Genomic DNA, 12,709 nt, shown 5'->3' with positions numbered 1-12,709 from the left:
ACCAAAATCTGCAAGTAGCAGTTGCGGGACTGAGCGGCTGAGGTAGTTTTGTTTATTAGTTTTGTGATCTGCCTGCTGTCACAGGATGAATGAACCTTCAGAACTAAACTTCTTTTGATATAAATTACATTTGTTGGCATAAAGGATAACGTTGAGTTAGCATCTTTCAAATTCAGCTAGCAAGAGGCAAAATTCATTATGAGTATGTATGTTGGAATATCACAGATGCAGAGCAGAGGGGCTGCGGGTCGTGTCCAGCGCACTTTGAAATGTGTAATTAAAGAAGAGTTTCACAGTATTGCACCCCGGCCACTGGAGTGCTGCGGATGAGTTGGAACTAAATACAATGTAGTATACAGGAGTCACAGGGAATTTAAATTACAAGTACAGTTCAGATGAGATTTATTAAGCCATTGATCATATGTGCAATACACAGAACGAAACTGTGTACATGGTTAACAATAACAATTTGTATTTTAGAAGTATATCTTGTCTTTTCACTCTAGGCTTGTTACAACCGGGGCCTGTCATATACGTGGATTTCGCATGATCTGATGGACAGCTGCATCTCAGGGTGTGTGTGTGTGTGTGTGTGTGTGTGGTGTGTGTGTGTGTGGTGTGTGTGTGTGTGTGTGTGTGTGTGTGTGCTGTGGTGTCGGTGTTGTGTGTGTGTGTGTGTTGTGTGTGTGTGTGTGGTGTGTGTGTCGTGTGTGGTGTGTGTGTGTGTCGTGTGTGTGTGTTGTGTGTGTGTGATGTGTGTTGTGTGAGTGTGTCGTGGTTTGAGTGACATGCCTGCCCATTAACCCCCCTGCAGTATTTCCTTGACTGAACGCATATTTACCTTAATACAACTGTGGGGAAATAAGCTGTGATTATTGGGTAATTGACTGATCTGAAACGAGGCCTAATAGGTGTCAGAATAAAGATACATACAGTATTTAAAACAAACAACTTTTTTGCAAACCGCTGAACTTATGTTTTAAAAAAGAGTAGTAGTGTATGGAATGTGTGTTCATCCCCTCTGCGTGTTTCAGTTCCCCCGCTGGAAGGCTTTGTCATGAAGCCGGCTTCCAAGGCGATTTACTTTGAAACACTACCTACAAGATCTTTGTGTCCATTGATGACGAGACGACGTAGCGGAGGTAGGCTTACACGAAACACCTTTTGCTGTTCTCTCCTGTTGTGTGTCTCAATGACGGTAGCAGTGAGGGCAAAAAATATTTAGTCAGCGCGCACCAATTGTGCAAGTTCTCCCACTTAAAAAGATGTGAGGCCTGTAATTTTCATCCTAGATACCTGCAACTATGAGAGGACAAAATGGAGAAAAACAAATCCAGAAAATCACATTGGTTGATTTTTAAAGACTTTAATTTGCCAAATTATGGTGTAAATTAAGTATGTTGGTCAATAACAAAAGTTCATCTCAATACTATTTTTATATACCCTTCTTTGCAATGACAGAGGTCAAACGTGTTTCTGTAAGTCTTCACAAGGTTTTCACCACTGTGGCTGGTATTTTGGCCACTTCCTCCCATGCAGATCTCCTCTAGAGCAGTGATGTTTTTGGGGCTGTCGCTGGGGGCAACATGGACTCTTCAACTCCCTCCAAGATTTTCTATGGGCTTGAGATCTGGAGGACTGGCTAGTCCACTCGCAGGACCTTGAAATGCTTCTTGCGAAGCATCCTTCGTTGCCCCGGGCGGTGTGTTTGGGATCATTGTCATGCTGAAAGGACCAGCCACGTTTCATCTTCAATGGCCACAACAGCCCTAAAAAATGACTTCTTTCCACCCCCATGGTTTCTTTCTGTGAGAGGCTAGAGAATTTGTTTGTCTGTAGGTGACCAAATACTTATTTTCCACCATAATTTGCCAATAAATTCTTCAAAAATCAGACAATGTGATTTTCTGGATCTTTTTTTTTCTCATTTTGTCTCTCATAGTTGAGGTATACCTAGGATGAAAATTACAGGCCTCTCATCTTTTTAAGTGGGAGAACTTGCACAATTGGTGGCTGACTAAATACTTTTTTGCCCCACTGTATGACTGTGTGTTCAAAGAACTTTTCAACTGAGTCCTATTTTTATTTTTTTTATTTCCCCCCCCCCCCCCCCCAGCTGGCGAATGTGTTGGAGATTGACTTGGACTTGGTGAAGGTTGGTATCCACTTGCTGCAGAATGTTTCTATCGTAATATACATACTAAAGTTTTGTTTTTCACAAGAGGAAGGCAAAGTGGTAGATCTGGGGACTATTGCGCCGCTTTCCAAAATTGACATCAACAAAACAGGGTAATTTCCTCTGGTTCCACTTTGATTTTGAAGAGATTTTGAGAGATGCTTTTTTTCCTCTCTGTATGTTTTGAAAGCACACAGTGTAGCAGCGGAAAGCAATGAAGTGAACAACCTTCTTCACTTTTTTGCCAATTCGTTTTTCTGAGCCAAATATTGAGATGAAAGTTTGGCATGAAAGCTGATACAACAAAGCATTTGTATTTAAACGTGTTCCTTTAGTGTTTGCTTTCAGAAGGCATGCTTTTATCAAATTTGACTACCGGTAATGTGTTGTATAACACATTTGTCGGAGTTGTAGATTGGCCATAAGAATTTTTAATTAAATTGTGTGCAAATGAATGAGAAAGGAGGGATAATATGTAGATAATATGTAGCTTAGCAAGTTGATTTCATAATTCATTCTGAACACACACACGCTCCCACAGAAACACATCTGAGAGATAGCCTGTGACACACACACCCACACACCCACCCCATGCCTGATGAGGGCTGAGCAGCACCATTCCAGTTGAATTGGTGCTCGAGTTTGACCCAGTTTTTCCCAGTTTCCTATTCACTCTCGATCAGACACTGAGCCAAACTCCCAGTGTTGTGACCTCCGGTGTGAAGAGCTGAACTCCCCTCCCTCCCTCTGCCTCAGTTCATGCCTGCAGCTTAAAAGCAGCACTTAAGAGAAACGGCTGAAGGCTGAGGAAGCCGCGGTTCTCCAGGAGAAAGCCAGTAACTTCAGAGTTGATTGAGATGTCTGAGAGGTCTCCTTTGTGCAGAACCCTTTCCCATTGTGACTTAGGTTTAAGTTTCTCTTGTGTAATGACAGTCTCATGGCCTGAGTCACTTGAAAAAATAAATCCTCGCTCTCTTTTGATATGGTAAGAGGAAGGCTAAGAGTTGAACTCGGCTTGCACCTCTGTGTGTTGAGATGTAAGAAGCAATCAAGCCCCTAACTTCATTGAGATGACCTGAATAAAATCTGAAAGGGCAAGCCCAGTTGACCACTTTAAGGAAGCCAGCTGACTGTTTAGTGGAAATGTTGAAGTTTTACCCTTTTGGATTTGGTACCATCAACAATGAATGACTTGTTATTGTAATTCCTGCTTGGTGTTGAGAGAGCCTGACCTGAAAGAGTATCCAGGTAGCATCCAGTCTCTCTTAGACCTTCACAAGTCAACATTGTTGTCAGTAGAACCCGACCTAGTGAGAAAAAAAGCAATGTTCTTATTTTGAGATGTTTCACAAGCAATCATACAGGAAGACAGCTATTTTAAAAGGAAAGCTAAAAAATGTTGCCACCCGCCGTCTCGAAAAAACCATACTGTGAGTAAGTGGTGCGATCCACTTAGTTTTTCGCCTTTTCATTTCCCATGCTTATTGTCTATCCTCACCTAAAGTACACAGAGTTTGTCCAACTCTTTTGTGAGGAGAAAGGCTTCAAGATTCTTCACATTTTTGGCTTGATTTCCTTGAAAGTACTTTATTTTTAAAAAGCTGTATAATTAATGTATACATTTCCACATGAGTAAAAGTCAAGGAGAATGAGTTGATGATAGTAGATGACGTATTACGGTGAAAGAGAATCAGATTTTTGTGGGTCAAACAACTTTTGATTTTTGTTTTATTAATGTTTTATCAGAATGCAGTTTCCATGTACTGCCGCCTCGGCTTTGCTGTGAAGAAAGGTCATGTAATCAGCGCAGAACAGCTCCACCCCTCCTGGAAGAACGCTGCGTCCTCCAACAGATTCAAGTATGTACAGACAGACACTCTAAACCAGTGGTTCTCAACTGGTCAGGCCTTTTGAGAACAAAACTTTTTCCTTTGTCAATAAATCGTGTTTTTAACCACTCAAATCTATTCAACAAAAAATCGTGCTGTAATATATATATATACGCTTTTCAGCATACAATATTAATTAAAGCGAAGTACAGTGCGTATATCCCTTCACAGAACTAAAGTATGCTTTTAAAAAAGGTTTAATGAGATGATGGAATCAAAGATGAACTGTATAACATAAAAAGGCACACATGCTGAAAACCCAACCGCAACCGTCTGGGGGGGATTATCCCCCAGGAGATTTTTAGAAATACTAACATATAAACAACGCATTCTGGTACACTCTGAGAAGAAAATAAATACATCTATTACTACCCGACATATTAACAATATTTTATGCCATTGTTTGTTTTTCACTTAGTTCTTCTGACAGCTGAACCTGCTGCTCCTCACAGAGAGAAGAGTAAAGAGGAGATAGTCTGTGTGAATTACTTTAAATTGTGGGTAGGGTAGATAGCTCCCATTGTTCTGTGGCACAAACCACATGGTATGGTTTGTGCCCTGCACCTTCATCCACCTAGAACATCCTTTAAAAATAGGATATGTAACTGTGACGAAGGTAACTTTGTCACTGTGGACTGACGGCTCCGGGCCTGGTGAACCATTTAGTGAACAGTTTTGCACTTTATTAGCGTGGATTGCACAGTACCGTTGGCATTGTACATATTTGCACATTTTATATAATATACTAATTACTTGAGATAGCTATTTATTAAGGATTAAACCGTATTAATTGAAATGTCGTTCTGGTCAGGTGACTGTCGGGTCCTCGGCTCCGCCTGACCAAGATAGGGGAGTTAGCGAGAGCGCCGAAAGTGCATTATGCCTGGTGTAGATGGACAGCGGTTAAGAATAATCCAGGTGCAAATAATATGTGAGGTGTAGAAATCATAAGCGTTAAGTGGCATTCATTGTTCAAGTGCTGACTTGTGTTTAGTTGGGTTGTATGTGTGTATTCTGTTCAGTTATATGTTTGTGTTGAAAAGTGTTCCCCCTCCCGTTATGTGCTGTTGCTGGATTGTGTGCACCGGTGCCACCTGTGTTGGCTCCTCCCCCCCCTCACCTGTGTCTTGTTGGTTTGATTGGTCTGGGTGTTTTAGGTTCTGTTTTTCCTGTCAGTATGTGTTGATGATCCTTTGTGGGCTGCAGGATGTGTTCAGGGGAGAACAGCAGGATTGAGGCGGGTGAACTATGTGCAATGATTTTAATAAAATCCCCACACCGCTTTATAATTTTGGACGTTCTTGACCTCTGCCTCCTTGCTTGGTCGGGCTGCTCAATTGTCCGTTCAAAGTAACTTTATGCATTTAATTGTTCAAGAATAAATAAGGGCCATGTTTTACATATTGTTGAGTTGGAGACAAATCAAGCTATTTTAATAAAGTTAATGGTCCCATTTCCATTTTGGTTCTTCTGTAATGGCGTCGTGTGGCCTCTGAGCATGCGCCAGTGTTGTGTTTGTTTGCCAGAATCTTTAACTGGACATTCTTTTATCCACCTGTCTAAAGCAGGAGACTTTTACTTTACACTTTTACAATCTTCGACATTTTTAAATATACAAGTTAATTAGAAGATATCCAGAGAAAACAAGCTGAGCACACGGCAGCCAAACAGCGTCAGAGAAACAGTGATTTTTTAAAGTGAGGTGACTGCTTATTCAGTATTATAATTGGAGACATCTTTCTGATAATAGGGCTTACGGTAAAAATCTTCCTGAACAATTCTAACTCGGTGAAGGTCCACTGCATTGACCAAACTCCCATGATCCCATGCTGCTGCAAAACTGTTTTGTTATAATTCTCGAAAGAGTCCAAGTGCAGAAAATGACTTATTCTATTGTGACCAATTAGATTTCTTTAATATTCAATTTTTTTATTACGTTTTAATAAACTACTGCATTGGTTTGATTGTGTGATGGTGCTCTCTTTTATTCTCCTGTGGCTCGGCTCCTCTGTCAGGAGCACCGTGACCCTCAGAAGATGGCCTGCTGTCCTGGGACCAAGGGCGTCCTGGTGATGGAAAGGGGGCTCCTCAGCCACCGACACCGGACACCACCGCCAGGAATTGAAGGTCTGAGTGGCCAACACACACACGCACAGCACACACACACACAACAACACGCACACACACACCACACACACACACACACACACCCACCACACACACGCACACGCACTCTTTTCTTTAATATTGCTTTCAAGAAATTTTGAAGAAGCAGCGCTAATATTCCAGAAAGCTTAGTTATGCTTCTGAATTCATTCTCACATTATTACGGTAGTTGTTTTTCCAAGAGTTTTTATTTGTGGTTTTTAATATCAACTTTGTTATGCCTATTAGGTTGCCAGTTTGTGTTGCTGAGACTAACAAATTGGATCTTATCCAAGTGCTTGTCAAACATTTATGTTGTTCTAATTTCATTATTTTAAAACAGGAGACACGGTTTTGTTGGACCTTGGAAAACCACAGAACATTTTACATGAAATCATAGTCATATCCTCAGCTATGAATCGGACTGCCAAGGTAGTTGTGCTTTTGCATACTTATTCATGTTCATTCATTGGAGTTATGCATTTGGTATACCCGTATATTTCTGCTTTTTATTTGGCCTTCTGCAGCAGAAACTCAGGAGCGTTAGCAGCTTATTCATCCCAGCTGCTCCCACCAAGATATCGCCTTTCCTGTTTGACTCCCACTCTCACTGCCTTCTCATGTATGGGCAACCTGTCTCCGTCAGTCACTGAATGTGGACGCTAAAAAACACACAGATTCTACCCATGATAAAAAAAGTGAATAGAGACATGGCGATTTAATCCCAATTAGATGTGGACTGTGCTCCTGACTCCTCTATGTTATTTGTTTTCTCTATCAGAACCTGAAAGAGTCATGCAGTGACCATGTTCGAGGTGGGAAAGGCTGTCCGATGAGACTCTGGACAGCTTCCTGCTGATGTAGAGAAGGTGAGGACCAGCACTGGAAACAAAGACAAATAAATACTGTATAAGTGTATCTAGTTAAGCCTCTATCATAAACACCAGATATGAAATTACAGGCACAATGTACATGCTCAGAGGTTCAAACACACAACATGTATCTCGTGGTGTCTTCTGTCTCCAGGTGGAGAGCACAGCACGAGGGCGGAGGCTCAGCGTTACTTTGACACGCTCTCACCCTGAAGGAACACCAATCCTTTTCCTGCGCTACAACAAGCGAACTCACTCAGGACACAGGGACCAGATATCCACTAATATAGGTATTACACAGTTACTCTTGCCCTCCCCATTATGGGTATATAAAACACATGCAGGTGTTGTTCTCCCATACTGTCTATACATGTGGTTAGTAGAAGCTTGGAGGTCTGAGTTGGTTTTGAGTATTTTTACTTCAATTTTTGTCTGCTGTCTGCACCACATTCCCCTCCTTGCTGTGTTGTTAGTTTGTTTTGCCAATAATTGATATATAAATGATATCAATGAAGCCAGTTCATTACTGGGTTGTTTCAATCAGCAGACATGTAAGGTGGAGCTGGAACGTGCAGTGTGAACGTGATGGTGACTTAAGTGGCTCATTATAACTGAATTTATACTCTTTTATATGTACCAGTAGTCCTTCATCACATGTGAAATTCAGGATAAAAAAACACTCATGGAAATATCAGTGTATAGGGATGATGATGTGGGGGGGTTAAGACTGACGAAATAATTATCAGCAATATCCAGCTGTATGACACTCTTTTCCAATTTACACTTATCTACTCTAATAATAATTATATTATTACATATTTTGAGTTATCATGAACCACAATGGACGCCAAACAACCGCTGTAAAATTAATCTTATCAACTACTTAAAGGGTGGGTAGGTAATTGGACTCAGAAACACTTTTTCTTATACTTTCCATGGAATGCTCTTAACATCCTGAAAGCCAATGAATACCATTAATTGCTTTGACAATAATACATTAAAACATTGGTCCATCTGTTGGGGGAAGCCGCTAGCGCTGTAAAAAGCACGACCATCATTTTTCCACCGGCCCGGCTAAAATAACTGGATGGCGCCTCCTGCCCTGTCAGCTTTCCATCTGTGTCACAAACCTTATTCTTCGTGCCCCTCATTGTCATGTTGCGGGTTCGTGTGTGTTGGAGGAGGGCTCAGTAAGGAAGTCGGAAGGAAGTTAGCAGATTTTTTTCCGGTTGTGTTATTTTCAAATTCTAGCGCACTCGAGCTGGTTTCTCCATTCTTACTAAATCTGTGGTTTTCAATAATAAATCACAAGCAATGAAAGATATTTTTAATGTGAAGGATTTTGCCTAAGACCTGTTAAACCTTTTTAGTGGAAGCAATGAAGAGGAAGTGGATCTTCTATTTGGTTCTACTTTTAGGGCAAACTTGTGTCAAAAACTTGTCTCTTGCTGTACAATCGCCCTCCCCCCCTCACCTGTTCCAAACCTGAATATATGACCATATTTTTATTCAAGTTCTCACTAAATATTGTTAAAGGCCTGTTCCTCTCAAGAGTGAAGCTGTTTTGTTCTCCTGGAGCTGTAGGGGGAGTCGGAGAGGACCAAGCTAACTGAGCTTCCCTGTAACAAACGGTGCGACACCAGATGCTGTTTGTTTGCTTTGGCAGCGTGCCTCTCTTCTGATTGCCCTTATCTCTCAGTCGTCCCCTCAGCTGCTGCTCGAGACGTCTGCTGGGGAGCAAGCACACTGAGAGCCCGCTGGGTGAAGCCCACAATGATACAAATTATAATGAGAATAAATAATAAATGATTATCAGATTGCAAAATCAAGATTCCAAACCTTAGACAATACAATTGAAGCAGCAGCCTCCATTGTGATATGGCTCTTATCTGTTTTACTCTACGCTGTGGTCTGAGATTTCAGTTAGGTTATTGCATCTGCTAACTCTTGGTTATTTGATTTAACATATTAATTATCACCTTTAGCACTTAATAGACCACCTCTTAGACTTATATCTAGCCTGCAAAGGTTGATTATGAAATCAAAGAAGGCCAGGTGTGTACACTTTCTCCTTTTGGGAGGACTTCTTACAAGCGTCTCTTTGGAGATTGAGAAGACTCCCTTGACGCACTGTTATTAAATAAAATAACTCTTTACTGGGCTCTCTGGATGAAGTTCTTCAACCAGGTTGCTGGTTTGATGCATCTACACTTGGTAGAATGATTTAACAGGGATCCTTATTTGCACTATTGCTTCTGTACGCTTTTTTACTTTAAAGCTGGGGAGGGCTTTTAAAGTAAAGGCTTTTTATCAACAGGTCAAACAATAGTAAATGCGTATTTTACAACTAGTTACAAAGCAAAGAATTAAACGTTTCTAGAGCAGAAATTGTGCACCGAAAAAGAAAATTCACCACTTCTAAGCTTCGTAACCTGTTTAATGTTTGACATTCTGTATTTCATGGATGCACTCACATCATTACAAACAGTATTTTCTATGTCCTGCTTCTCTTAACTTAGGAATTATGAAAGCCTACCAAATATTATTGATGTGTGCTAAATCTGAAAACAGGGAAAGATAAAACCTGCTGAAAAATGCACAAATACTGGTTTATGTTCCAAGCCTAAGCACCAAACTTGAAACACTGCAATGAAAATGTAAGATGTAAATCTGGTAACTCTAATATTTTAGATGTAACAAACAGAAATGGCAGGTCGGGTAAAATATTGGTTTCATAGCCAAGATGTTGAAATAAAACATTTCCACTAAATCTAGTTGACTCTTGTGCTTAAACTTGTGATGTGCAGTTTACTTTCGTGCAGAAATAATACTGTTAATATGCTCAGCCATGGCGTATAGGATAGTTTGTTATCCTTTAAGAATATAATAATAAAAGATAAAACCACCTAGTTATTAGCTTTGCATAAATACCTGGAAACGGGAACTCAATTATCTTTACTCTCTTCTATTCTATTACCATCCATATAACTTCACAACCCAACAACTCAAACTACATGCATTCACCCGAGACTCACAGAAATTCACTGTTGGTATAGAAGTTGAAATTGAGCCCTGGTTGTCCCTCCAGGTTTTCCCCTTGACATGTTCTCTGAAGCCTGTGGTCTGGACCAGGCCACCTGCAGCCGGGTCCCAACAAAACTACAAGCTGCTGTCTCCTCATGGCCCGTCACAATGAATCAGACCCATCACACTGCAGCCTCAGGTACGATCCTGGAGACGGGGGGGTGTGAGAGAAGAGGAGGGATACTGGTGTCACCATGGATCAAAATGATGACCTGTTGAGAGTGTGAGACAGTGTGCAGTGTGGGTTTGATGTGTACACACTTGAGATCTGTTGCCGTGTGTGTGTGTGTGTTCACTCAGTCGCAGTTGCCCCCACAACAAGGTTATACAAAGAAAAAGAAGGGAGAAAGGCCTCATGATAAGTTCCTCTGTCCTGGCTCAATCCAGCTTTCTCGCTGAGCCCAGAGACAGAAGGAAAGAAGATAAACTCTTTGTTGTGGCCATTCACGCTGCTCTTTATTCGCACACTGCTGGGAGTCAGTGAAGTGGAATTCAATGAATTTGGTGTTGCTTTGTTTTCTGCTTGGTTCAACAACTGGCAGCTTACAATTCAGCTTCTTCCACAGGAAACACAATTACTCTGCCTTTGTTCTCTGTTTACTTACCTTCACTTTAATGTGTGTCATGTAAGAATTCAATGGGAAAAACAGTGCATTAATGTGTGTTTGTACCCACTAGCATATTGGCCCGGCTTATCCCTGAGGTGAGCTCCATCTGGTCAAGTATACCTGTATCATGTGACCGGCCAGGGCCCGCCTCTCTGCTGCTCTCCAAAGGCTCCAGACTTCGCCAAAACTGCCAGACAAATTTCCAGTGTTAAGCACTATACTAATAATTAATCAGAAATGCACAGCCGTTGTTTGAGTAAGTAAACATCTGATAAAGATTCTGTACAAGCTTAAGAAATATTTTTGAAGCCTGAATAAGAAAAGCCCCGCACGATGTAATAAGAAAAACAAATTTTTGAGCCGATCAAGATGTGACTGCACACTTTTTCACTCGTCTTGACTCCTGCCCCACATTCAGTGTTGACCTTTGTCGCTCAGTTTGTAATAGAGCACTGAGAGGGTTACATTTTCCTTTATCTCCTTCTACCTTCATTTATTAACTCTGCGCATCAGAATCACATTCATATCACCTGTGCACCTGCATTTCCGCATCAAAGGCTTCCCTGATACTACTTGGAATGTTGAACTATCCGTGGATGCGGACAGTGAACGAAAGAGAATTTTTTCCAGAAGAGCAGGTTAATATATATTCATGCAAATTGCCACTTTATGGGCCAACTTGACATGTATTGACATGTTCAGTAAACAGGAATACAAAATAATTCCTCAATAAGATTTGTTTTTTGACTGAGGATTATACATGAAGAAACCTTTTATGTTATTTGAGTCATAGAAGGTACTGTTACATTCCCTTGTGTTGAGTTCGTATTATATGAAGTCCATTATTCTTTTCATTGGCTTAGTACACATAATGACCTGTGTTTTCTCCATGATGCCGTTGAGGCACCGCATCTCATGGTTTCAGGGATTAGCAGCTGTGAGTTCCTTTCCTTGACCCACATTCTGTTTCTGTCCAGACCTACGACAGGGTTGTTGATCACCTCCTGGGGGTCACGACCCCGAGTCGTGCCAACATCCAACGTGCCCCTCGCGCCCTGCTCAACGACAGCGCTCACACACTCTGCTGTACTAATTCAGGTAAACACACATACTGTAAATGAGCTCCACTTTACATTGAGTTGTTTTTCTGGCATTAATTGCTTGAATTTGAATTGCACATCTCATGTTATGTAACTTCCCTACGTTGTTTTCACATGTGGTGCCACTGTGTGGATATATATATGTGTGTGTGTGTGTGTGTGGTGTGTGTGTGTGTGTGTGTGTGTGTGTGTGTGTGTGTGTGTGTGTGTGTGTGTGTGTGTGGTGTGTGTGTGTGTGTGTGTGTGTGTGTGTGTTTGTGTGTGTGTGTGTGTGTGTGTGTGTTGTGTGTGACCCTCAGGGTCACGGAATGCCACGGCCACGGAGAAACCGTTCACATCCCGTCCCCTTTGATGGCAGAACGATCTGGAAGGAGGTGAGTTTTTATCGTTGGATAAATCTTTTAAATGATACACTCGTAAAAGAGGTGTTTTTTGGTGTTTCACATTCCCTGTAGTGTGCATTTGATCTCGAAAACATGTTACAGTAGAGGCACAAAATACAGATAGGAACTCTGAAAATTAGGCTTATACGGCCCCCTTTCATTTGTGTTATTACCAGAATAATTTAATTAAAGTAATCCCAGAGCAAGGCTTAAAGCTTACAGGGTCGATCTTGTGTTAGCAGACAATCAGTTGCTTGTATTATATAAGCTGTACATCATAGAGATTGGGCAGTCGCCAGTGTTGCTTAATGTGTTTACCAATACACAGTTATTTGACACCCACCATTTTTGTTCACATCTCTATTAGACGTGATATTTATGATGGCATGTCTCAATTTTAAAGACTTAATTGAAAGGCACACCAGTATACGCAACAGAAGAGCATGCATATT

The 12,709-nt window shown here is 41.2% G+C and overlaps 1 protein-coding gene across 1 annotated transcript in view; it reads left to right on the top strand.

Moving 5' to 3' along the window:
• Positions 1-1,192: 1,192 nt before the first annotated feature.
• fam91a1 (family with sequence similarity 91 member A1) overlaps positions 1,193-12,709 on the top strand; it is a 41,193-nt gene continuing 29,676 nt past the window's right edge. The window contains exons 1-3 of the mRNA XM_010796568.1: positions 1,193-1,198; positions 2,117-2,155; positions 3,923-4,035. Of these exons, the coding sequence (XP_010794870.1) occupies positions 1,193-1,198; positions 2,117-2,155; positions 3,923-4,035 (158 nt within the window). The remainder of the gene's footprint in view (positions 1,199-2,116; positions 2,156-3,922; positions 4,036-12,709) is intronic.

This window comes from Notothenia coriiceps, unplaced genomic scaffold (assembly GCF_000735185.1).
Source record: "Notothenia coriiceps isolate Sejong01 unplaced genomic scaffold, NC01 NC01_scaffold00037250, whole genome shotgun sequence".
Classification (NCBI taxonomy): Eukaryota; Metazoa; Chordata; class Actinopteri; order Perciformes; family Nototheniidae; genus Notothenia; species Notothenia coriiceps.
This window is presented reverse-complemented; position numbering and strand designations above follow the sequence as displayed.